This window comes from Myiozetetes cayanensis, unplaced genomic scaffold, assembly GCF_022539395.1.
Source record: "Myiozetetes cayanensis isolate MyiCay16 unplaced genomic scaffold, myiCay2020 scf20-37, whole genome shotgun sequence".
NCBI classification, from domain to species: domain Eukaryota; kingdom Metazoa; phylum Chordata; class Aves; order Passeriformes; family Tyrannidae; genus Myiozetetes; species Myiozetetes cayanensis.
In genome coordinates this window covers 11,310,438-11,336,715 of record NW_026087412.1, presented here as the reverse complement: position 1 = coordinate 11,336,715, position 26,278 = coordinate 11,310,438, and the positions used below count along the sequence as shown (strand labels likewise).

General features: G+C 43.0%; 2 protein-coding genes across 4 annotated transcripts in view; both read left to right on the top strand.

Annotated features, from left to right (window-relative positions):
- Positions 1-263: 263 nt before the first annotated feature.
- Positions 264-12,500, top strand: METTL22 (methyltransferase 22, Kin17 lysine). The gene is given in 12 exon segments (XM_050317049.1): positions 264-396; positions 2,243-2,579; positions 4,923-5,026; positions 5,028-5,274; positions 5,652-5,692; positions 5,778-5,922; positions 6,401-6,472; positions 7,047-7,100; positions 7,811-7,891; positions 8,653-8,755; positions 9,513-9,681; positions 11,223-12,500. Coding segments are annotated over 11 exon segments (1,185 nt in total). The 5' UTR covers positions 264-396; positions 2,243-2,446; the 3' UTR covers positions 11,259-12,500.
- Positions 12,501-15,550: 3,050 nt separating this feature from the next.
- Positions 15,551-26,278, top strand: part of ABAT (4-aminobutyrate aminotransferase) — a 52,083-nt gene continuing 41,355 nt past the window's right edge. Inside the window, exon 1 of one of the 3 annotated variants that reach the window (XM_050317045.1) lies at positions 15,551-15,686. The gene's annotated coding sequence lies outside the window, so the exon portion shown is untranslated. Of the gene's footprint in view, positions 15,687-22,615; positions 22,703-26,278 lie in introns of those variants that run through there. The other 2 variants (XM_050317047.1, XM_050317048.1) reach the window with 2 other exon arrangements.

Sequence of the window (26,278 nt, the reverse complement as noted above, 5' to 3'; positions counted from 1 at the left end):
AAAGCACTCTGGTTATGGTGCTTCTGCTCAACACCTAACTCAGTCCTCTGTTCATTTCACCTCGTTCATGACTAGTTAAATACTCTGCAGAATTAAGCAACTATCCCCCAAAACAAGTGAGCACATACTGCTGTTGTTCCCGCTAATCTTACGGCTATAGTAGAATTCTGACATTATCTGGACTAAGAAAGAAATGGCAATGTGCATCTGCAGAGTGTTTTTCCATTTTTGCTTTCAAGCCGTCTGGATGTTTCTGCATGGAATTACACGCGAAACGCGACACGGCGAGGGATGCTAAAACCAAAAGAACGTGACAAGAAACGCGGGTTCAAACGCCGGACGCCACTCCCGCGGAACCTTCAGCGCAGAACTGCTGGCGCTGCCTATCACCGACAAGTTCGTTGTTTGTTGTTTTTTCCCGGGTTTAGCGGGTAATTCTCAGATAAAGCACTCGCCCATCACAGCAGGCACCGCCCGGGTCCGCGGGGGCCGCCGGGCAGCGGCGTCAGCGGAAGGGGCGGACGGAGCCGCTGCCGCGGCAGCCACGCAGGGAGGTGCTGGTGGGGCCGGGATAGGCGGGATCTGCCCGGGGGGACACGGGACAGGCAGGACCTGTCCCCCACATCCCCCGGCCCCGGTCCGGAGCTGCGGGAGCGCCTGCGGTCTGTGCCCCGCGGCTGCTCCTGCGCCGAGCCCCGCGGGCAAAGCGCGGCTTGGGAGGGGGAGCGGGTCTTGCGGAGGGGAATAGAGCTGCGTGGCTACAGATGCAGAGGCTGCCCGTAAGGCTCGGAGCGGTTTAAGCGTGTATATGTGTGTCCAGCACAGAGCTAAGGTGGTCAAGGGTCAGGAGCGTCTCAGGAGCGCGGCCTCTTCAGCCCCGAGAAGGGGCGACTGAGAGGAGACCTCCTCAGTGTCTGCCGGTGTCTAAAGGGTGGGTGTCAGAGGATGGACCAGGTGTATACCAGGAGGTGTCTAATGTGAAAGGAGGTGTCGGGATGGACCAGGCTCTGCTAGGTGGTGCTGAGCAATAAAACAACAGACAGAAACAACAGGCAGAAACTGATGCCCAGGAAAGTCCACCTGGACTTGAGGAAGAACTTCTTCACTGTGCAGTGACCAAGCACTGAAGCAGATGGCCCAGAGAGGGTGTGGAGTCTCCCTCATATTCCAGAACTGTCTGGACACAATCCTGGGGCATGTGCTTTGGGGATGGTCCTGCTGGAGCAGGGAGGTTGGACCACATGACCCACTGTGGTCCCATCCAACCTGACCCACTCTGTAATTCTGACCTCATTCAAGGACAAGCAGATAGTAGAAAATATAGCACAATCTTCCAAGGCATTAATGCCAGCGTAGGAAATGGCATCAGCAGTTTTTGAGGAGTGTTTGGGGTGCTCATAGCTGGTGAGACCCGGGTGTCTTTGCTGACTAAATAATTCATGTAATGCCTGATGATTTGCATGTGTGATCTAGGCTTTTTTTAAGTTGTTTTAGGAACTTAGAAAACTTCTTCTAAGTTTTTTAAGATGCAAATTGTGTTTTCAGAGCTACAGTTCACATTCCCTTTCACAAAATGTCAGGTTTTGTAAAGCATAGGGAAATCAATGTCCTCTGTGTTTTTTCTGTTTGTCAAGGGTAATTAATTTGTTCATGGCTTAGGATAGAGAGACAATTCAGTCTTGGATATTAGGTAATGAGGATGGTGTCAGGTGTTGGATTTCTTTTCTGTGGAAGAATAAAGAGTGCCAAAGGTGTGAGACATTAACTGCCCAGTTAATGGGGGTGTATAAAGGGAACTGAATTTTCTCAAGGAAAGGCATATACTCCACTTACAGAGTTTGGAGGACTAACCTGTGATAACACATTTGGTAATAGTGCCTGTTTCTAAGAAAATTCATAGATTTCTATGAACTGCTTTAAGATCCCTTAAACCAGTGAAGTTGTGCATGTAAGGCCTTATTTCCTTTGAAGACCTTGATTTAGCACTCAGGTAACATTTGTTTTTTTCAGGGGAAGTTGTTTTTAACACAAATCACCAGTTCTTCCTAAAATATGCAGTGTCTGCCACTGTGCTACTAAGAGTTATGGATTTGATGATTCTTTGGAGCACAGTAAAAGGGAGCACTGGACCATTACAGCTTTATTGGACAGTGTAATCTGATTTTTATCTTCTGAAAAACTGCTGGAGCAATGTTCAAACAGTGTCAGGAGATCACTGAAAGCTGCCTGTGTTTGGTTTTAGGTTGAATATCCTGATGAGCAACTTACTGGAACATGGAGCTGGCACGATCACCTCTCACCTGGGGTCTTCTCAGAAACCATGTGAGGTTACCTGGCTGAGCAAAGCTGTTCCTGGGTGCCTGTTAACAGAACAGTGTCAGATCACTCTGTGACAGCACTGCACAGGGGACTCTTTGGGCTGTGTTGATGTTCCTCTCAGCAGCACATGATGGTAGATGTAACAGAGAAGGAGATGGATAACCCCACGTTCAGGAGTGACACTGTACTGTCTGATGTTCACCTGCACTGCCCGAACAAAAGACACCTCATGGTACGACTGAATGCAGTTGGACAGCCAGGTAAGGTTATGCCTAGACTGGTGGAGTTGTATTTTAACTGTACTCATGTCTTTGTAATGGCTGAATCCTACTTTGAGTGGTTGATATTAATAATTACATATTTTAAGCAGTTATAAGCAGAATCACCTCCTACTGCATCTTTAAGGAGAGGGCTGGCTGGATTCTCCTCAAGAAATTAACTCCAGAAATTAAAACAATGTAGAATTTGTAGACAACCTATCTTAACAATTAAATGCTTTCTGAGAAGAGGTAACCAAATTAACTTTCTTGCAGATTTCATTTTATTTATTTATTTGTTCATTGAGCTATAATGTCAATATAGCACTTCAGGAATCATGAGAAAAAGTTGGGATGTTTCTTGTATATAAACAAAAGGTGAGAGCCCAGGGGTTTTAAATAGTGTCATTTAAGCTTAAAGTAAAAATTACCAGTAATTAATTTATTAATTTTAATAAAATCTTTATGTGATGATTTACTGTCTATTCCAGGGGAGCCTAACAGGTTTGTTTGGGGGGTTGGTTGGTTGGTTTGTTTGTTTTTAAAAATTATCAACAAGAAAACTCAGAATAGCAATGGCTTTGACGGACACAGAATTTGAAGAGTCAGGGCTGTAGTGGAATGAGTTGGCAAACGCCCCTGGCTGATTGCCAGCTTGTAGCTTGCTATAAAGTTGTCAAGGAAAGTGACCTTAAAGCTGCTGGTAAAACGTTCTGTAGAAAAGTCCTGCTGTGGCAGAAGTGTTAATTGTTTCTTCAAACCGAATTGTGACATAAAAAGAGTAGCTTTTGCAGCTGTTCTGGCATATGACAGTGGTAAAAGTGATAAAAGTAGGCCTGTCAAAGGCCTGACAAAGAAGTGAATAATAATTTTGACCCTGGTCGGGTCAAAACCAGGCAGTCAGTGCTGGGGTGAGTCTTCATGCTGTTTGACATTTGTTTGCTGTGATTTTGCTTGATGCAAAGAACCTTTCAACAGAATGAAATGACAGCATGTTCCACCTACTCTGAGTGAGCTTGGTCTGGGAAATTCCTCTCGTTATGGAGACAAGAATTGGATTGCAGTGTGACAGCTTTTACTCTAACAAATGCAAGGACAATCTACCACTGCCATTCTGCTGTATTTTAGGGAGGTTGATGTGGTTTAGGCTCTTCTCCTTTGTGCCAGTTTTCTCTTATAACTTTTGAATGCCATAGAATGTGCAGAGGATCAGAATGGACTTGGAGAACAGAAGCATTTCCTTCGTTGATTGCATCCTCTAATTTGCTAAATACTCAGAACAGTTTAATCTGGCCATCATGCAAACAGTAGATGACTTTAAAAATCTCTCATGCTGGGCCAGGCAATGAAGATTTTATTACATCTGGCTGAAAATGGTCTCCCTGGAGAGAAAATTCAGTCAGATTACAGCAGACCAACTTTGAATGTCTTGCTTGCTTCCTAAAGAAACTGGAACAGAACTCCATAAATTGTGAAATTGTCAAAAGCTGTGGTGGCAAGCACTTTATTTCTTCCCGTTTGTTGTGAATGAACATAGATGGAAGGACTATGGAATGTTTGTTCTTCCTCATGTGTAGTATTCAGACAGTACAGATTCCTATAATTAAAATTGCAAGGTCCATGTTCTGATAAATTAAAATTTTAATAGACAGTGATGTCACTGGGTGATTGTTGCAACATATTTTTTGATTAATTGGTTATTGAGAACAATAGCTTAAGTCATCAGTTTGAAGACTTTTAAAAAATTGTTAAGGTGTCAGCATGTTCTGGCTTTGTCAGGTGTCTCCTGTGCACTTATTTCCACTTATTTCTGCTCTCTCATACTGAGCCAGTTTCAAGGCTTGAAGTTGCTTGAATTCATAAAGACCTTTAATACAGTTAAAAAAAAAAATCTACTTGCTTTTTACTAGAACACTCTTGTTTCTTACAAGACAGGGATCTTAACCAGAAAAAGCCAAATTCTAACTTCTGTTACATCTGTTTTCAACTTGGTTTGAACTTGACTGAACAGAAGAACTTTCGGAGCATGTAAGAAACCATCCCTTCTGCCAGTTGTAAAATAAGTGTTACTAAATCAGACTAAAGTGTCCATGGTGACTGCAGAGATGCTGAGTCAGCCAGTAGACTGTGAAAGTGCCTCATTTATTTCTACTGACAGAACTTAATAACAGAAATATTTCTTTGTAGCAAATAGAACTGTATTTCAAGTTATGTGTGTAGTTTTTTATCATCTGGATTTTTAATACGTGAACCACATACCGAAATTTCATTCATGTGGAAATTGTGCACAGATTCTGTCTTATCTGGTGTTTAACTTTCCCTGCCTGTCCCACTGTGTTCCTACAGTATTCCTGTCATATTTCAAATTCCTTTGGAACCCAGAAGATTTGGCATCTGAGAAACACGTGGAAGAAGTTACAACAGGAAGAGAACACCAGCACAAAAGTGGAGGATGAACTGTGTGACGAGGACAGGAGTAACCTGAAAAAGGAAAGAGAATTAAATAATGAAGGAGTAGAAGCTCTGCTGGATGATGATGGAGACTTGGAAGTGGTCAGAAGGCCTCGAAGTGCCTCTGATTTAGAAGCAGAGGATCTTTTGAGGGATATAGTGTGTCCTGTAATTCTGATGAAAGGGAGAGAAGATGCTTTTGAAGACGAAGAGCAAGAATGCACCTGCAGTGATGTTGTTAAAATAGGTAAATAATAGGCTTACAGTCAAGGAGAAATGGGGTAAATATGTTTGTGTAAAACAAAAATAAGTTTTCCTTAGAAGTGGAATAGCAGTTGTTCAGTGAATAAAGATAATAATCATAATACTGTGATATTGCAAATATTTTTACATTTAGCTTTTTTCCTCTAGAAGTGATTTTTGGGCAGTTGCATACCATGGGAAATTCAGTGCTCCTTAGTTCCATTGGGGTTTGGCATTATCTGCCATTATTATGTAGAGTGAAGAGTGTTGAGTTCTATATTTGAAAGAGAAGTATGACCTCAGTTTCAAACTTGCCACTATGGAACTTGATTCCAACAACATTTTGAGATAATTATTTCTGCTCTGCTTTCGTTTCCACAGAACATACTATGGCAACCCCCTTAGAAGATGTTGGTAAACAAGTATGTGTTCTGCCTTGGACTATCTTGCTGTTCATGGGTGGTGCTTCAGAATTGACTGAGGTTTAACTGCTGCTCTTCTCCCCAGGTCTGGCGTGCAGCCTTTCTTCTTGCTGATTATATCCTGTTTAAACGGGACACATTCAGATGTTGCTCAGTGCTTGAGCTTGGAGGTGGCACTGGAATTACAAGTATTATCATGGGAACAGTTGCCAAGAGAGTTTATTGCACAGGTAAGGCAGTTACTTTCAGTTAAATATTTTCATGGAGCTTCACAAAGCAGTGCTTTCATCCTGGTACTTTCATGCTGATCACTTCTAGTTAATAATATTATTAATGTGTATCAAGTTGTCTTATTTACTGAAAAATAACAGGGACTTTCTCAAAGGTTGAGAAAGCAGGACTGCTTTTAAGCACAAGGGTTTGAAAGCAAGATATGTTGCTGTGAACTCAAGATAGATCCCTATCCTACCTGTTTTAATCTGGACACACTGACTTCTTTCTTCAGAGGTGCCTCAGAGCTTAGTACTGAAATGCAGAAGGAAGGGGAGGATACAAAGGATACAAATCCTCAGTTGACAGAGTTGCTCTGAATTTGCCTTAATCTCATGGGCTTGAGAGAAACTTCAAGTATTAGTCTGAGAGGTCAAGGGCATGCACGCCCCATACCAAATATTTTTATTTTTAATAAACATTATCACTGTTTTCCAGATGTTGGTGAAGATCTTCTGGCCATGTGTGAGCAAAATGTTGCATTAAACAAACACCTGATGGAGCCAGGAGGTAAGTGCTGTATAGTCAGTGTTTGAGCAATTGCCTGTATGTGAACTGCTTTGGGATTAAACAGCATGGTCCTTGACCACCCAGCATATCCACATGTGCAGTTTTGGTTTTGTGTTGGTTTACAGTGACTCATTTGTTAAGAAAGATGCAAGATATCTCTGTGTGGTCTCTCTGGTCATCATTTTAGACTGGCTGTGGTTCCTACACAGTCACTGTGGGAGTTTCTCTGAGGTCCTTGGGAGCATCTCAGAAGTGCAGGTGCCAGGGCTCACATAAACAGTGTGCAAGTGACAGAGGTAGAACTCAGGAAAAAAGGATTTTGTGGGTGGGACGTGTCAAAGAGAAAGATCTCTCTGATCTTTCATTCTGTTCTCTCGAGAGTGGGTAACTGGTTTTGATTTAATGGTTGGGTTTTGATTTAAAGCAAATGATTTGAAGTTCAGCTTCACTTGTTTCATATGTCCTCGTAATACATCTTCATCATTTGTTTCAGTACAGGTTTTGACTGATTACTTTTGCTCAGGTACTGTCTGAAAGGCCATTTGTGACTGATGTGGTCTTTCTTCACCCACAGGAAGGGAAGTTAAAGTGAAAGAACTGGACTGGCTGAAAGATGAATTCTGCACTGGTAGGTGGTTACAATGGGTCCTTTCAGGTAGGGCTTGGTGTTCTGATTTTGTGGGGTTTTTTTCCTCTTCAGAGCTGTGAAGAAAAGCTCACTCCAGTGTTTATAAAGTGAGTCCTCCAGCACACAGGCCTCTGGAAAAATAGTTGAAAGTACACCTAGCTGAAAGTACACTCAAGCTGAATTTGATATAATGCATCTAAAAAAATGGAACAGCTATTCAAGCAAGTAGAAACACCCTTTATACATTTAAAAGCCTCTCTTAGACCTAAAAAAAAAAAAATTCTGGTTAATGGAAGTATCTGATACTGCAAGGTGAAAAGGTTTTATGTTTTTTAGACTTTCAAAAAAAGTTTCTTTTTAACAAAGTCTAAACTTTAAAAAGCATGATGAAGTAGTAATCTTAGTCAAAATTTATGCAAAGATACATTTGGATTTTTATTTAAAGGTGTACTTACTGTAATGTAGCTAAACCTGTGACCTTGCTACAGGGTAGGAACAGAATGTAAATTCTGAAGTGTAAATTCTGAGCTTGCCAGTCAGACTTGGGAGGGTTGGAATCCACAGAGAGCACTGCAGGGATCTTCAGAGAATGAACAGAGGGAGGAGGGTTTGGTTTGCCTTCAGTGCTGTGCTCCATTTACAGAGTAGCAGATGCCCACAGGAGTTAAGAAGTTTAATCACGTAGACCAAAGCCTTATTCTTTCTTACAGATCCTGAAGTTCCTTACAGCTGGTCTGAAGAAGAGATTGCTGATTTGCATGATCACTGTTCTGTGATAATGGCAGCTGATGGTAGGAAAATATAAACAGTAAGCTTTTCAATCAAACACTTGAGCCTTATGAGTAATCATTTAAACATACCTAGTTTGCTTTTAAAATCTAATAGGTCAGATCCTTACCTAATTTGTCAAAGCTCTGCCTTAAGTGTTCCTGCCTGCATTTTTCTTTTCTATACAATTGTATTTATTTTCTGTCATAACAATGGGGGAACAGAAGTTGAAAACTATTTTCCTTTGGTGTGGTAATTATTCGTGACTAAATAAATTACTCAACAATAATCACAGGTAAGTGAATTTGACTTTCAGAAGAGCTGTGTTGTCCTACCATTGTGTAGCATTGATAAATTCTACACAAATAATGATAAACAGGTGGTTAGACTAAGATTTTCTGTAATGTGAAAAGTAGTTTTAGGTGCTGCACTTTCCCATAAAGTCTATGCCTTTGGTTTGGTTTTTCGTAAGAAATGAGGCCCTGTGTGCTGTGAGACCTTGTGTTCTTTAGCTCTGCAGTAAGATTATTTACAGGCTGAGAGAAATCTTGTTAAAGTTTTGTAAGTTGTCTGAAAGTGGTTCCCACTGATACAAGAGAAGGCTTAAAGAAAGCTTGACATAAATAGCAGCAGTGAATACTATTACAGGGTCAGTTATTGCCAATAAAAACATGCTTCAGCACCTAGTTAAATAGAGACTAAGGCTGGTTTTTGTTTCATACCTGAATCTTAAGTAAATAATATACTTCAATATACTGCATTTTATGCTCTTTTTGTCTTGTAGTGTTTTATGATGATGACCTGACAGATGCCTTGTTCAGAACGTTGCATAGAATCACACACAGCTTGAGAAATTCTTGCACAATTTACTTAGCATTAGAAAAGAGGTAAGTATTACCAAGAACTTAAAATAAAAAGCACTAAAAACAGTTGCATGCTTTCTTTATTTGGAAGAAACATCTGTTTTAGTTGAAGGTTGGCTTCTGATTTTCATTGTATCAGTTGATGCCAGTATATGCTCAGTTATGTTTGTGCATGCTTAATTTTTATCAGTTCAGAATCTGAGTTTTACAAGAGTTTGGCTTTTGTTCTCCTGCCTTTGTCTTAACATGGGATAACCTCTGTGCAAATAAAGATAAATAGGTGGCTAGATGGATATATTCTATAGTATCTGACAACATTTGTTATATATTTTTGAGATCATGGAGTGGAATGAAGGGGCTTAGAATGAGGATATATATTTCCCAGCTCTGGTACCTCTAGAATGATTTCTCTTGCTCTCTTTGAAAGAATCATTGAATACTTTTATGTGTTGGAGTCCATTCATAAACTAATACACAAGTAGGCTTTGCTTAAATCTCTGGAGATATGTAGCACCAGCTATTCCTATGATGTGTTGCCAAGTGTTTGTCCAGGAAGCCAAGACAGTGATTCTGTTTGGCAAAGTGCCTTAAAATCAATGGAAGGATTCATCCAAGAGTTATTGGGTCTTGTCAGCTTTTCAGGAATGGGGGGGGTGAATTTTTTTGGCTGTTGAAGGGAGTTAATTATGCTGAGAAGACCCACCTAGCTGAGCAAAGTTTACACTGCCATTTAAGATGACAATATAGGAGACATGTTTTAAATTAAATATTCTCTTGCCAGGCTGAACTTCACTTTAAGACATATGGATGTTACATGTGAAGCCTACAGTCACTTTAGAAATAATCTGAACGATTTGGAGAACCTCCAAGATAGAAAAATTAAATATACTGTGGAGCCCATTAAGGCTGATTTCTGCCAGTTTCTTGTTTATGAACGAATTGAGCAGTTGGTAAGTGACATTCATGAAAATAAATGTAATGTGTCAGGCTAATCATCTCAAATTAGTATTCAGCTGTTTACTTGACGTGGAGTAAGAACAGGAGAATAAACATTACTTTTCTTTTGTTTCTACTTAGCTTTTTGTTGGTTTAAAATGATTCTTGTTTGTGCTTACACAATCTGGACTAGATTGACACAAGCCCTGGTTTTGGCTGGGACAGAGCTGATTTTCTATCACCAGCAGTAGAGTGGCTGAGACTGCACTCAGTTCCTGGAAGGATAAGAAGCTTCTACTTTCTGAAATAAAATTTTTGTGGTTGACTAGAAAATGGGACCAATATCTCATTTACTTGCTTGTAGAAGAGCTTTCATTTCATGGTTTTAGTAATTCCTTTCCAAGTTCAGGGTTCAGGAAACAATGTTCTGATATCTCTGAAGAAATTGATTAGCTGTTAACTTTTGTTACACAGAAACATGTTAGATATAGTATTTCTGGTTAGCTAATGACCTCCCAAGCACTTATGGTTCTCTTTCTCCATTCTTTTTTTTTTTTTTTCCCCAAATTATCTGCTCTTAGGAATATTGTGCAGGCTGGCTAACAGCTTGCTGGCTTCTAGGATAGTCCAATCTAACAGATCCTTTCAGGGAACTTGAAGTCTGGTACAGGATGGCAAATCAGGTACCAAGAAATAATGTAGTCAACATCCTATAGCTGTGTGTATGTGTAGGAAGATTACAGGGGCCACAGTTACTTCATGACATTGATTTTTTTTGCTTAATGCTGATATCTTCAGGCATAAAACATGCATGCCAAACTTGTTTAAAAGTTTTACAAGCATAAAAATGTAACCTGGATTATATCTAAAAGTCATTCTCTGGCTGTTTGAGGAAGGCTCCTGGAAATAGATGCATTTTTAAAATGCTTATATTTTTATTTATCACTGAGTATATTGCCACAATTCAAGATGTCCTGGTGAAGGGTGTGTGATACTCTGCTTAATAATCTTTTGTATAGCAGGCAAAATGTATATTAATTTATTCTATAGAAATAAAGTGGTCAGGTTTCATCCTCACTGTCCAACAGATTGAAAAGGGGTTGTGTGCTTGTATAAAACCTGCATTTCTGAGACCTTGATTCCTCAGTAAATTGAGTATTTGTTCTGTTGTATTTTTACCAGCATTATTGAAAGCATTTGTTAACACAGGCTAAGAAAAACAGCAAGATTATCAATCAAAATACTGCAGAAGGTCGTGCAGACTGATGAAATTATTTTAACACAAATTATCTTAACACTAAATACAAATTATTTGTTTAAATTATGCTATAAGAGTGAAGAAATCAATGATACTACTTTGCTTCAAAGATAATTTGGTAGTCATTCTAGGACATTACATAGGTGGATTTAGTATCCATCCATAGATGGATACTGTCTATGGATGGGAGTATAGGGCATGTCTTAAAACTTGTCTTACAATGGAAATGTTGAACTTTGATAATTGCAACCTACTGATCTGAGAAAATACCTGTTTGTATTTTTTCTGCTCCTACAGGAATTGTGGAAGGTCATGGCTGAACACCTAATGTGACAGGCCCATGAAAAAAGAGAAGATCTTTATGTAATTATAAAGGCTATTTTGATGTTTTATGAAAAAAAGGATTTTCACCCCAAGAAAAACATCTTCCTGCTGGAATTGTGTTCTCAGAAAGTATTGTAGATTTGCTTTACTTCAGCAAGTTTTGGGTTTGGCACTTGTTTTCTTGGACTTGGGCTCTTGGACGTGGCTTCTTTGATGTTTGTTTTACAAAACTGTTTCATGTGGATCTTCAGAGCATGTGCTGGATGCCAGACAAAGGCAGTGACACAGTGACTTGCTCTTTGGGATTGATGACTTCAGTTTTAGAGTCTGGCTGAAGAAATACTGAACCTTTTGACTGATTTGCAGATGTCATGCATTTTCCTTTTTAGTTTTCAGAACATGGACACAGTTCTCAGTCTCATCCCAGTCCCACAGTATTTGTATTTATGGACAAGTGTTCTGGGCGAGATTTATTTGGTTTTGATGAATTTTTTGAAGCAATTTGTTTATGAAGCATCATCCTTAATTTCCAGTTTGTCCTATCTAAATCAATCTAGTTCAGGGACACAATCTGAACTGAAAAGAGACAAGATGCATTATTTTTGAGCCTCTAAAAGTACTCCACAGAGGTCTTGGAGCTATGTTGTACTGCAGGAATTTTAAGCTATTCTGTCTAGCCAGGTTGAGGATGAGAAGGTACCGTGTGAAATGTTGTGCTACAGCTCCTTAAATGTTTGGAATTCTACCTCAGCATATACATGTGAGGCTGGGGGGAGGAAGGTGACCAAGGATGTCTTGGCCATACAAATGGGGCCTTCAGTTTCTTAGCTTCTGGATGAAAGTACAACATGTTGATCCAGTCTCCTGTGTTATTAATGAAACCAAAAATCTGTTTGTACTTTAATAAATTTTATGTGTACTGTTACGTTTATATCAGCTTCCATATGTCCCCTGTCACGGAAATCCTTGTGCCCACTGGATTCCTCAGCATTAGGAGGGTGTTGGTGATGGAGCTCTTCCAGCCTGGGACTCATGGGAGTGTGCAAACATTCATTAGAAGCATGTGGTTGACTTCCTGGAAGTCTGTTTTACATTTGGCTTGGTTCAGTTGGTTTAGGGCAATTATTTCATAACCTGCTTATGTGTATGAAGACATATTTTTTTGTGTCCTTTAATGAGATGAAAGCTTATTAGATGATGATGGACATTCCCTGTGAGTATAGTCAAAGTAAAAATTACCTAATTAACTAATTACCTTTATTTCTCTTCAGTCTTTGTTGATGTGAAACTTTGAGAGTTGCTTTGTTGTGAATGTCTGTGTATCAGTTTGCTGTAGAAAGTTGTTGAAGATACTCACTTGTTGGGATACATCCTTTATATTTATAATCATCACTGAGTGTTCTCAAGTGTAGGTGGCTATTCCTGGGCCATACTTGTTAGCTCCATCTGCTGTACAACGCTTTGAGTCAAAACATTTTACAGTTTGTTAAACACCCTGTTCCCTTCTGGTTTAACAATATTGTATTTTGGAGTAACAGTTTAGGTTGAGTGCATGGTTCTGCATTTCTCACCTAGACTTGCAGATGTGTGTACTGGAGATGAAGTTATGGTGGAAATAATCCTGAAAAAAAGGTGGTGTTTGATTACCTACTTTTTAACAGTGGCTTTAGGAGGTTGCCTCTAGCAGTTTGGGATTTTCAGGAAACATTCTAGGAAAAAACGGATGTAACTTTGTGTGTGTGGTAGGGACTTTTCATTCATTAGAAGGTCAGGACTTACACTGGATCTCAAAGTTTTATAGCAGATAACTATCATGAAATTGTCTGTTCATTAACTCATCTGTTCTGTGAACTTCTATATCCACCACTAGTCCCAGTCCTTTTCCATTTTCCTGTGTATCTGCTTGTTGTGACACAGCAAGGATAGCTCCCTGCCTCATAAACTTGTAGAGATTTTTCAATCTGAAAGTAACTTGAGGATTATTTACTTAATGCTTAGCAACTTGTCTTTAAAATGCAGTGCACCTCCTGAGTGTGATCATGGCGCTCATAACCTGAACACTTTGTAGGTTCAAGTCAAGTAGGAGGATTTGAAAATGAGCTCCTTCTTGCTGCCAGGCTGTCATATGTTGTGGCATGTGACATAGGTCCAAAGGCTTGTGTTCTCTTACAGACTTCATCCTGCTGTTGTTTCATTCATCCTGACCCTGACTCTCTGTTTGTCCCGTGCATCCGTGCTGGAAGGTGGTGCATTAACAGAATAAAGGTTCCCCCTGAAAAATAACAGACACTTCAGGCTGCCAGCAGGGCAGTCAGCTGTGTCAGTACAGCACGTTGCCTCAGAGAAGGTTTCTCCCAGCAGATGGCACACGGAATTTCTTTAACAATGCCAGCACCCAAAGGCAGTAACAAAATATCTACATATATGTGTGTGTGTTTACAGATTGCTTGCCTAAGCTAGCACCACTGGTGGCAGGAAGAGGAGAAGGGAATATCCCTTGCTTCTTCAGCAAAGTGAGTGTATTCTCTAAGCTTCTTGAACAAATATTCAAAGGAAATGCTCATCAGATAAGTAAGGTGTTGATAGTAATTAAAAAGTAACATAACTCCTGCCTCAAAGATGAGTAAAAGTACATATTATGAATTAGGCAAGAAAGTTAACAGGGAGCTGAGCAGAGAATACCATGAGGAAAGTAAAGTTTACAGCTCTGAAATGGCCTTACTCAATTTTTGTTCTGTTGGATAGCAGCAGCAGCTTTACATTGAAGATTGATCAGAAGGGACACCAAGAAGTTATCTGCTCTATTTTCCCCTCAAAGCAGAATCACATTCATCTGAGAATCCTGATGAGCATTCGTCTTGCTTCTTATCAAAGGTTCTCATCACAGACATCCTGTATTTCTCCCAGTAATCTGTTATAGTGCTTCGTTATCCTTTCTGATACAAATGGCTTACTGCCATTTTAATGGCTAAACTGCCACCTTCTTTGCAATTTTGGACCATTCAATCTTTCTTACTGTAATAAACTGACAGATGTAAGGGTTCTATGCAGGATAAGTGGAAATAAAGAGGCCTCGATGGCCCAGTCTTGAGTGATGTGTGCAGCAACACAAAGGTCCTGTAACATCATCTGCAAATTTGCTTTTGCAGCAAAAAGAACAGCTCCGGATGCTCAGGGAAAACCAAGACTGTGCCTGAGACCTAGAATTCTGTGAGATGAGAGTCCAGGTACGATTCAACATGCTTGCAGTAGGTGCTCTTGTGGGTCATATACATAATAATATTTATTATTGGGTAGGAGTTTCAAGGGTAGTTTTGTGTCTGCTGTAGATGAACTAAGCAGTGACTAAGCAGAAGGGCTCGTTATTGCTTGTAGGGAAACTCTGTATAAGCTTCATACTGGTCAGCAGTCCCACTCCCACGCTGCAGAGAGAGTTGATTGTTGGTGTCTTCAGAGAGGATGGAATCCTGGCTAGAGATTTACTGGTGAATCAGCTCTTCTCTGGAGTTAATCTCACACAGTTCTGGACCGTGTCAATGGTAGGGACATGCATAGGGTTGGGGAGGAGGGTTTATGTGCCATGCCACTGCTGTGTGCAGTCCATAAGTGGCTACAAGCCACTTCTGCCCCCAAGAAAAATACATTTGTTCTAGGTCAGGCTTAAACGTTGATGAAGACTTGGGTTTTAAATTTGGAGTTTGACATCCTGCTAGAGTCACTTTGAATTTCTAATGTGCGTTAGAAGGCCAAATCAGACTTTCCCTGTTGCCGCGTTTGCTAAATTAACTGTGTCCCAAGTGTCACCAGGTAAATGCAGGGCATTACGGAGAGGACAGCGGGTCCGTGTGGAGCTGTAACAGCGCAGGCACAGCTTCCCCTCGGGGTTAGGAAACGGATGCGGCACGGCGCACGGAGTTGGAGGCAGCGTGGCCGGCCGAGGGCAGGGCTGGAAGCCTGTTTGCCAAGGGATAATGGGCTGCTCGTGCCCCAGCGGGGCTCGGTCCGTCCCAGCGGGGCTCGCTCCGTCCCAGCGAGGCTCGGTCCGTCCCAGCGGGGCTCGGTCCGTCCCAGGGGGGCTCGGTCCGTCCCAGCGGGGCTCGGTCCGTCCCAGCGGGGCTCGGTCCGTGCCCGTCCCCGCCGTGCCCTCCGCGCCCCGCAAGCCCCGCCGGCCCCGCCCCCCCGGGGCCGAGCCCCAGCCGCGCTCTCCCATTGGTCGTCGGGCCGCGGCCGGCGGCGCTGATTGGCTGCGGCGCGCGGGGCCGGGCGGGGGGCGGTGGCGGGGCCGGGGGCCCATCCCAGCCCATCCCAGCGCATCCCAGCCCATCCCAGCGCATCCCAGCGCATCCCAACCCATCCCAGCGCATCCCAGCCCGGCGGGGCCAGCCCAGCGCATCCCAGCCCGGCACCGCAGGACACGCAGCAGCCCCGCACCACCCGGTGAGCGGCGGAACCGCGCGGGGCCGCGGCCGGAGCGCTCGGGAAGGGGCGCTGCCTCCGCCCCGCGGCGCTCCCGGCGCGGTGGGGACCCGCTGCTGCCCCGAGCGGGGCTCCCCGCGGGGCCTCCTCCTCTCTCACCGCCTCCATCCCGCCTTGCCGGGGGAGCCCCTGGCTGATGCCCGTCCCTCGCGGTCCCCAGAGCACCGTGCAGGGAGCGGGGGCCGCGGGGCTGGTGCCATCCTGCCCGCTCGGGCGTTCCTGCCCTGCCGGGCCGGAGCGCGCTGCTGGATCCCGGCAGCCGTCCCGGGGGACCGCGGAGCGCAGGAGGGCTTGTTGTTCTCCCCGTGTGTTTGGCCGCAGCAGGAGGAGGGTTCGTGATGCTCTGTGCCCGGGCAGCGGGTGGGCCCCGGCACGGACCTGCGGCAAGGAAAAGGGGAAAGAGGAAGGCGAGGGCACAAAACCCGTGAGAAAACCAGCTGCGTACGCGAGGAGAGCGAGGTTGACCCTGCATGCAGCTCTCCCCTCGCTGAGGTGCTGCAGGCAGCTGAGTAATGCTGTTAGTGGAGGCCTGGTGCTGCACCTCAGCTGAGGTTCTTTTCAATCTCCCGTTCTCCAGCTGGTGCTTGTGATGCAAAACCCAAGCCAATGCCTCAGGCTTTGCCTTGAGACATCCCTGGTTTCACTTCCCTTGACTTCATAAGTGCTTAAAGCAGCATGGGGCTGTTCAGCCAGAGCTTTGCCTTTGCCTAGCTTGGCTTTTGCCTCTGTGATTCCCCTTCTCTGCTTATGGAATATAGAGAAGGGAATGATGCATAGAGAAACTGAACTACTGTGGGAGACTTCCAAGTCATTTTGTAATCAGTAATGAATGGTACTGGATTTTGCCCTGCAGTTCAAAGGCACAAATGATGGGTATGGGCTCTTAAAAGGGCCTTTGCTCCTATAGTTTGAGGCAAGGAATTTTATAAAGGTTGAAAACCGACTGGTACGAAAGAGTTACCTTCTGGAAGGTCTACAGTAAGGAAATTACCTATTGAATCCTATTACAGTCTGGTTGTTATGTTATAAATTGATTTGGTATTTTTGCAGTTCTTGTTGCATTGCTTTGGTGGGGTTTTTTTGCTGTAATTGTTTTTACTGTAATGTCAGTATTGGGCAAATTTGAGAGGCAGTTTGTCTTCTCTGACTGGAGTTACAAATGCATGCTTGGAGGTCAGTGATGGGTCATAGCTCCCCATACTGCAGCACAGCAAAAGGATAATATCTGGAGCCTATAGTGTTTCTCATCCTTGGTGTTTAAAGCACTTCTCATGAGATCAGCATGACTGGACTGACAGTACAGATGGGGGAAACTGGAATAGATACAGGGAAAGAAAGCTGTAACTGCAAGTTACCTAGGGTAGCCTTTTGGACTCAGAATCAGTGTTCAGGTGTTCTGTGTCTGCAGTCTGTCTGTGTGGTACCTCTTGGACAATCTGGAGTGCAGAAGACAGCGATGCAGACGTCTGCAGATAAAGGAGAGCTCAGTCTGTAAGTGTACAGTGTTATGAGATGAGCTGATCACTTGTAAAATGCGTGGGGAAAAGATGCAATAAAACTGTTTTATAAGTCTTTTATTAGACTTTTAGTCTTCTGATGATTAACAGCCTTAGAGGCATACTGTACTGTGAGATGTCTTGTGCATTCAGATACAAAATAAACTGAAATAAGTGGATAAAATTGGATATTTATGCCCAGGAGGCAGTAAGCAAGCACAGCATGCAAATAAACACCAAGCAAATCAGGAGGTGTCCTGCTGGCAGCTGTGCTGTCATTGGGAAAGGGGAACATCCTGATCTGGATTCTTTCAGAAGCAGACAGGAATTCAGATGCTTGCAAGCCATGTGTGTATACACTGAAACCAGCTCTTGCTGCCCCTGCCAGCACCTTAGAGATGTGGTGATTCCTCTTGCCCTGTCTGGTTGGTGTGGTGCTCGACAGCAAAGCTTGAGAGCAGTTTATCCCATGCCTTGTGTCCCACGCAGGTGCAGTGGGCAGCAGCTCAGCAGCAGGTGCCTGTGTGTGCAGGTTCAGCAGCACAGATCACAGCCCTGCCAGGTGTGACAGGGACAGCTCCTGCCCCGGGCTTGTGCTCAGATTAAAGCAGCTCAGGTTACCTCATGACACGTGCCTCTACTGCTCCTGAACTTCGTACTTTCAGTGATTGGGGTTCACAGGATTGGGAAAGTGTCACAGCTGTTCTAGGACAAATTGGATCTGGTTCTTGGCTTCCTAGCTTCATTTTGACTTCTAGGATTGAGAGTCTATTCCAGAAATGCTTTCAAAAATGTTTACCTGTTTCAAGCACAAATTAAAGTCCCTTCCTTTCTCGTCCAAGTGAAGTCAGCTTGTGGGAGTGTCTCAGAAAAGGGCTGTTGAGTGATGGTACAAGTATGTACTATATGAACAATATAGCATTCAGTGTTGTATCTCTGTTGTAAGGGTACAGACCAGTTGTGTCCTTAAGTCTTACTGGATTGGCTGCATACCAGAAACTTTAAATCAAATGGGGACTCTTTGAACTTGGATGAATCTCCTTTGCTTTTGGCTTTACCTTTGCCAGAGGGAGCAGGGAGGAGAAAGGAATAGATCTTGATGGATTAATTCTCAGATTTCATGTAAGACATTTCTCCTCTTTACTGTTTTCAAAGACCATTTTATTCCTCCTTGTATGTGGCAGCTTGTCCATCTCTGTGCACCATATCTGTTCAAGCAGGGTTTTCTGGTAGTGCCTGCTCTTCTTTTACAATTCTTTATAAGCTCTTAAGAGTTTTTCAGGCATAATGATAAGTCTGAATCAAATAGTGAGGTATCTTATCCCATTTGAAAGAGAAAGTAAGAGAAAAGGGCTGGATTCCATCAGAAGAAAAGCAGCTGGTACTGATGTGTGGGGAACTCTGAAAGCACGGGTAAGTAATGCAAAAATGACACATCAGGGGCACTGCAGCTGAAAGACCAGGAATCCACCACACAGATAATTATCATTGTGGGCCTGTTGCCTATGGAAGGATGGATATGCTTTAAAAGTTATGTAACAAGATTAATTTTTCCAGGGGCTGAAAATATCCTGTTCTTCTTCCAGAGTGATCTGCTTTCAAATTTCTTTTCTTTGTGTACAGAAGAGGTTGCCTTAGGGGTCAGAGCTGCTACCAACTAAAAGCAGATAATTCTCCCAGCCTTAGAAGCCATCCATCTCTGCCCCCTCTTGGTTTCTGAACTTTGGGATCTGTTTTATCAGGTCACAGTCCTGTTGTCTGAAATGACAGTTATGGGCCAGGAAAACAGAGACAGTGATATTTTCTTACTCATATGGTATTTGTGCAAAAACAACAGTATTCTGGGTTTTTTCCAAAGCATGCAAACTGTATAAAACAGAGAATATTGTTGTAAACTATTTCTGTGGCTTTCAGGCTCTCTTCTGATCTGTGGGAGTAGGATTCTGTACTGCAGCCTTGTATTACATTGTTTGTCTTTCCTTTCACAAAATATTTTACTTTTCATTTCCCATAGTTAGCCAGTACCAGAAATTTAGCAGAAAAATGAGGTAGGAACCTTGCTTGTGTGTTGCAGAAGAAGGCTGTCTCTCTTGTTGTCCTGTGGAGGAACATTTACTTATGAGAAAGCACTAAAGCCACTCAACTAAAGCACTGCCTTTAGTAAGAGAATGCTGACAGCTTGAAGAAACATGAACTTAGTTCTTCATACTTAAGCAGTCCCCCTTTGTATTGTCTTCTCTACCATTATTTTAGTGAATCTCAGTTTTAATGGAGGAAATAAAATATTTTTGTAGATGAGGGTTTATATTGTATCAAACTCTATTTGAGGCACTGTCTGAAGGGCAGTATGCTATGTAATATTCTGTGCCAAGGTATAAGGCACTTTAAAGGCAATAAAGCTTCAGATTTGGTGAGTTTCCCATTTGGATGTTATGCTTTTACTGAAATGCAACTTGGCATTGGCAGAGAGTGTTTGCCTTCTTGTGCTTCTTGTGAAACTTGGTAGCCTAAACACTAAAATCTAATTCTGATGGTGTCTCTGGAGGTAGTATTGCAGCTTGCTAAAGGATTCATCTGAAAACTCAGTATGTCTCAGGTGCACAGTAGGTGACAGGATGAAGTGCCAAACTTACTGGTTCAGCTGTACAGCTGTAATTCTGAGAGTAAAACAACTTCTAAACCTGTCTGCAGCTTTCCTTATCTCAAACACTTTAAAATATCCCTTATTCCAGAAGGAATTTCCCTTGCCATCTCCAAACAAAGTTCAGTTTTAATTTTACAAATGAAAATGCATTGCTTTGCAACTGTTGCACCCACATATAATTCTGTTTTACTTAGGAATTTTTTTAGCAATGTCCTCAAAATGCCTTGAAAATTGGCTGGATAACAGCAAAGAGACTGAGCAATCCTCACCTGGCACCTGCTGACATACCCTGGTGGAATCCAATCTAACCATGGCCTGTTTGGGATGTGACAACGTGCCCTTTCCTAGCCCAGCTTGGCAGGCACGGGCTGGTGTTGGGAGCCTCCACACAAGGGCAGCAGTGCTGGGAGTGCATCCCTGAGATGTGACCTTCCCAGCAGGAAGCTGTTCCTTTGCCTCAGGAGGAGGAACTGACTGTTGTGGGAGAAACCTGCACGTGCTTCCTTTGGTGTTTAACACATTCCTATTTTGTGCACTCCCTTTTTGCTGGGGCAGCAGAGATTTGGGTTCAGGTTCCCATGTCAAGATCTGCTCTCTGTTTCCCACTGATGGTGTCGCTTTCCCAGCTGTACCAGCCACGTTTGGGAGCTTGGATATGTGGATCAGCATGTCTTTCTTGCATTTCCTTTCATGTCTTTTGTCATCTGCATGTCACAAGCACCAGATTTTCCCTCCTGAAGCCTTTTGCCTGCCTGCAGTATCAGCGTGATGTACTCCCCTTTCCACTGGTCTTCCCACACAGCTTTCCAGCCCTTGTTTTTATGGTGTCTCAGATCTGTTTTAAGGACTCTTAATCCTACCTGTCAGCTCTAAAAACAAATCCTTTTGTCTAGAAGACCATTATAGCTCTGTGGGAGGCACAGCAGAACACAGACTGGCCTGCTGGGTAAAAGACGTGCTCGTGTGGAAAGGAAGGATGGAAGGGGGATAGAATAAACTCAGGGAAGCAGTGAGGAGTAGTGCTGTCCTGCCTGCTGGCAGCTCAGCCTGGAGCACACAGGTTACCTGTGGGTCAGTTGGATGGCTAGAAAGCACTGTGATATGTTTATGGGAAAAATGGAAAAGTGTTACCAAGGTGTGGATTGCCAGCCCGAGGTTTTCTTCTTAGTTGTTTGTTGGGGTATTGGTTTTTTCTCATGGCTTTTTCTTTCTTTTTTCCCCTCCCCTTGTAACCTTGGTTCCATCACTGGTTTCTCACAGAACAGAACAGTGGGTGCTGGGAGCAGACATAAATTAGTGATGATGTTTTCATGATGTCCTGTTTTTGATGTTTGGCTCAATTTTAAAGTATCTGGCTTCCATCTGTAAGCCTCGTACTGGGCAAAGCACAAGGCAGAAAATTTTTTATGGAAATCTGTACCCCAGTGCTGGATGAATTCATGCTAGCTTTGTAGCCTATAATCTTGGTATTCAATCAACCCTTCCTCTTCCTTTTCCTCCCCAGCATATAAACAACCCTACAGATTTTTTCACAAGAGGTGTCACCTCTTGTCCTCTTACCCTTCCAGCAGTTTTCCTTTCTGAATGAAGCAATGTGAGAACATAGACTTGCAGAGGCCACAGAAGAAAACGAGGGGGGAAATGGTTTGCAGGGAAAGGAAATAATAATATCCCTCATTTTATAACTCATCAAGCTCAATCATGATTGAAGATTATGAACATCAGCACAGCATGCCAATTTTTACTTCCTCTTTTAACAAAATATGGAGTGTGTGGAGGTTCTTGGCAGCATCCCTTGACAGCAAACAACTGAAATCAACTCATATGTTTTGATTGGTCTGGCAATAAAACAAAAATGTGAATAAATAATGTAAATAACATGAAAATTGAGTATTTTAAATAAGCTTGGTGTAAGCTATTAGCAGTCATATTTCTTCTGTTTGTATTGTGTGTCCTGCCAATCTACCTATCATCTTCATGTCAGATGTCAAATAATGGGAACCAACCATCTTGTTCCTCTCTGACACCTTTCTTTCCACATCTGTCATGCATGACACATTTTTTGCCAGGTGCTTGCTTGATACTAGCGATGTATCTTGTGATGTACACCCAAAAAAATCAGGGCACTGGGAGTAGGATGGAGGGAGCAAGTTTGTATTAAAGCATTTTTAACAGCTCACTGTATAAATCTGATTATATAAACGATGGCCTTAGTGGGAATTAGAGAACATGGCAGGTTAAAAAGCTGTTAGAAACCAAACCAAACTGCTCTGGCATAACGGGACAGATTTCAGGCATAAGATGCTTCATGGCAACAGGCCAGAGCTTAATCCTGGCACAGGGTGCTGTGGACAGGCTGGAGGCCTTGACTTCTCCATCCTTGACATCTGCATCACTTCAGGAAAAGCTGAGCACAAGGACAGCAATGGTCCCCCATGGCAGATGTGAGGGATGTGGTTGTCCCCTATGGACCATCCACAGGTGTAAGGAGTGTTCTTTACCTGTATGGACTGTGCTGCAGGGTGAGGGATGTGTTTGACCTGTATGGACTGTGCTGCAGGGTGAGGGATGTGTTTGACCTGTATGGACTGTGCTGCAGGGTGAGGGATGTGTTTGACCTGTATGGACTGTGCTGCCATTCACTGCTGTGTTCTCTCCTCTCAGCTCCAGCAGAAAGCAAGCCTTGTTTTTTGCTCCACAGCTATTGCTGCAATGCAGCTTCCTGGAGAGAGAAATAGGATTACACAATCAGAGTGTGCCGGTGGAGGTAGGAAAGCAGAGGATGAGCTGGGCTCAGATGAACTCCACACTCCTTGTTTTTAGGTCGGTTTTACCAGGTAATGAGTTACGGGGGTGAAAATCTTCCGTTTGTTCCATGGTTTGGGCTCTGGGTGTTGCGAGGGGCTGCTGTACCTGCTGTAATGTGATGCTTCTGCCCTGGCTGCTGTGAAAAACAGCTGAAGACAAGCAGAAGAAAAGCTAGTTAGTGTTACAAAGGGAGGGAGTAGAGGCAAATGAAGACAATGACAAGCAGTGCTGGGGGCTGGATTCATGATGTTGTGGAGCCTTTGACTAGGAAGGATTTTACTGATTCCAGCAACAATCTCTGTGTCGCTGTGTGTAGCTGACAAATCTTGTCCTTTTCTTCTTTCAATAATGAAATCCAAAATTCCAGTTCCTTTTGGCAGTAACAGGAGGTCAGTTACTACTTGCTTAATTTCTCATTGGTAATATTCTTTTTTTTCTTGGCCAAGAAGGTGATTGGAAAACACCTCTTCTGATGTAGGCTGTAAGATTCCTGCTGTTAATTTATTCATAAAAATTGGACCATTACCAGATTGTGTATGAATTTATAGTTTGTGGTTTTACTTCTCTGTAGATTTTGTTGTAGTAGGACTCTGTTAAATCAAAATGGTAGGACTGATGATGAACTTGGGTTCCATGGGTAGGGAATGTTTTTCAGCAGTGAGTCAAGTGTGGTGGCTACTCAGGATGGAGCTCTCCTTCCTCAGTGCTCAGGTGTTTCCTTTCACTGGTGTACCTTGTTTTATCTGAGCTCAACTTGTGACTACACTGGACACTGTGAAGGGTTTGGTGATGTTTCTTCTCCAAATTAGGAATCTCTCTGGTGTGAATGGGAGACTGAGCCATGCAGGTGACAGGAGGGGTAGATGAAAGTGGAGTTCTTCAGAAGAAGAGGCCAAGAAGGTGCTGCTACCCCTGCAAACTCAGGGTTGGTGGTGTCACACCACACATCATTTTTGGATGCAATGCTTGCAAAGAGCAAAATTTTTATTTTATCCCCCCTCCGAAAATAGGCAGGGAAAATCAACTTCCAGAGTGATCTGATAAATTATAGGAAATGGCTCACAACTCCAGTTTTATTGTTCTGAATGGGAAAGAGAGGAGAAAGGGACTGTTTGTTACATCTGGTCAAAATCCACATGCAGCCTTGCATAACTGATCCTCTGCTCTGGCTGGTTAGCAAGATTTGCAGGCTTACAGCCACATTCTTGTCATCTGTTGCGAAACTCCAACCTCTGATTATCTCTTTCAGCTACTGTCACTGGTTAACAGCAAAGAGGGAAAAGGGGCAGCTTAAGATAATACCGACTCTGTGTTCTAAAGGCTGACAAAGCACGTGATGTTGCATCTTCTGTAAAGAATTATCTGACTACTGATAAATCCTGCAGTTGCATCCATTTGGCGATAACTGGTTTTAGGAAGGAGAAGAAAAATTTGCCATTTTTCTGAGCTCCTATGACAGTGCTCTGTCGAGAGGTTAAGTACCAGTGAGGGCAATGCTCTGAAGGGAAGCTCTCGCTGTCCCACTGTGCTGGTGCTGCTCACTTTCATAAGCTACCCTTAGGAACATAAACATTTCCCACAAGAGGTTTTTGTTAAATAAATAAACAAGCTGTTTAACCTAACTACCAGCTCCTTCCTCCGTACTGATTGTGTTCATCCTGGAGTGACTTCGGGGAGCTGCTTAAAATTACATGGGCAATAGACTGTCCTTGATCTTCTTTTACTGCAGCAGCCATTCTTAGTGTTTATTAGTGCCTGTGTGGCAGTATTGTCATTACAGAGGCAGGCTTGTTGACAGTGCCAAAAGGGAGGGTGGCTGCTGCCCTGTGCCACTGCACAGCTTACAGGTAAATGCTTTTCTCTGCCCCTGGTCCAGCATTTTTGGGGTATTTGACAGAAAGCACCATTTCCTACCTGTCCCATCACACTAAGGTTGGTGGTATTGCCAGCTGAGTTGTTACTTCACATTCATCTATAACAGCCAAGGGATATTTCTTTGCAGCACCCATGGATGTGCCTTATGGGATATCTGGGGAGCTGCAGGATGTCCAGTGTCCCTCTTGGCTGCTGGAAATGGACAGAGCCAGCAAAGAGCTGCTCTGAAGCATTGCTGCAGGAGCTGAGGTGTGTTGTGACATGGATCAGTCACTGTGATATGGATCAGTGGATGGTTCAGTGATCAGTGGGTGATTCAGTGGACACTGGTTTTGGGTACCTCTCACAAGGTTTCAAAACATGCTTGGAGCGTGGGAGCAAGAGAATATTCTGGAATGGGTTCACTCCCAAATCTTTTAAAAGTCAGTTGTTTTCCATTCCTGCTTTTAACCTGTCTCTAGTTCCAGTCCAATGGGTCTTCTCTTTTATTAAACGGAATTAGTGAGCATCTTCTGTGATTCCAAAAAGAAGCTGGCAAAATATCCTGGGTTTCTGTTCCCACTCTCAATTTGTGCAGCCTCTTTAAACTTCCCTCAACAAGGATTCCCTCCACAGTTTCTTGGTTCCAAGTCCCTCTTTTTTCTGACTCCAGCAGCTAATTTGGACTTGCCCAACTCATGGTAGAACTTTTATAAAGGTTTGTCCAGATCTAGGAGCCTTCCCAAAGCTGGCCAACACTTTTTAACCTCCTAAATGTGGCTCATGGAATCTTCACTCTGATGTGGTTCATGGTTTGTATGTGCCAGACTGAGGGCACATTGCTCTGTCTCTTACGTGGGTGTCAGTGTTACACTGAGAGTAGAGGGTGCAATAGAGATGCACCTCAAAGAGACCTTACCAAGTAGTTTAGCCACAAGCACACTTATTAAGGTCTAATTTAGCTCCTCAAATATGTGTCCAGGTATTTAGTACTTGAGTGAAATGTTACAATTAGTTTGGTCAAACAGGCAATATATAAAAAATAAAAAAGCGCAGTTTATGCAGCAGCCTTGTGGATTTTTCCCTAGAGGAAAACTTCCAGATTTTGGTAACTTTCAGTGTGTCTTCCAGTTACCAGTTTTTCTACCTTGTCTTTAATTCAGCAGAGTGCTTTGGCTCATTCACAACTCTAGTTTTTGTGAATGGGCCCAGTGAAGTAAGAGGGACCACTTGAGAAACACATATCTTGCTGAATCAGATTGGCACTAGTTTCTTTCTCCATCTGGAGCCCAAAAATAATTTCTAAACATACTAGGGAACTTAGTCACAGAGTGTTTTTAACACTGTGTACATATCTGTGTTTTCTAAACTGTTTTGAAAACTGCTGTTCTTTTTTACCTGTGGCCTGAACAGGCAATAACAGGACTTTTGAATAGTAGAATTTCATAGTAATTGTGCTTGAATCCTGTATCCCTTTCCTTCTTCTTCTGAATGTGATGTTTCATGTTCAATGGGAATTAAAGCAGTTGACATCTGAAGGACGGAGGGGGTTATCCCCCTCTCCCTGTGTCAGTGTAAGCTGTACTAGTTCCTGGTTAGTGAGTAGTGCGGGTGCAGTTCAGGTGTGTCCTCGCACACTCACAACCTCTGACTTTTTTAATCTGGGCATCTGCCCACCAAATGAAATCCCTGGGGTCAGTGGTATTGATTGTGGGGAATTCCACTCTGCTCATGAGGCTTTTTGCTTCTTT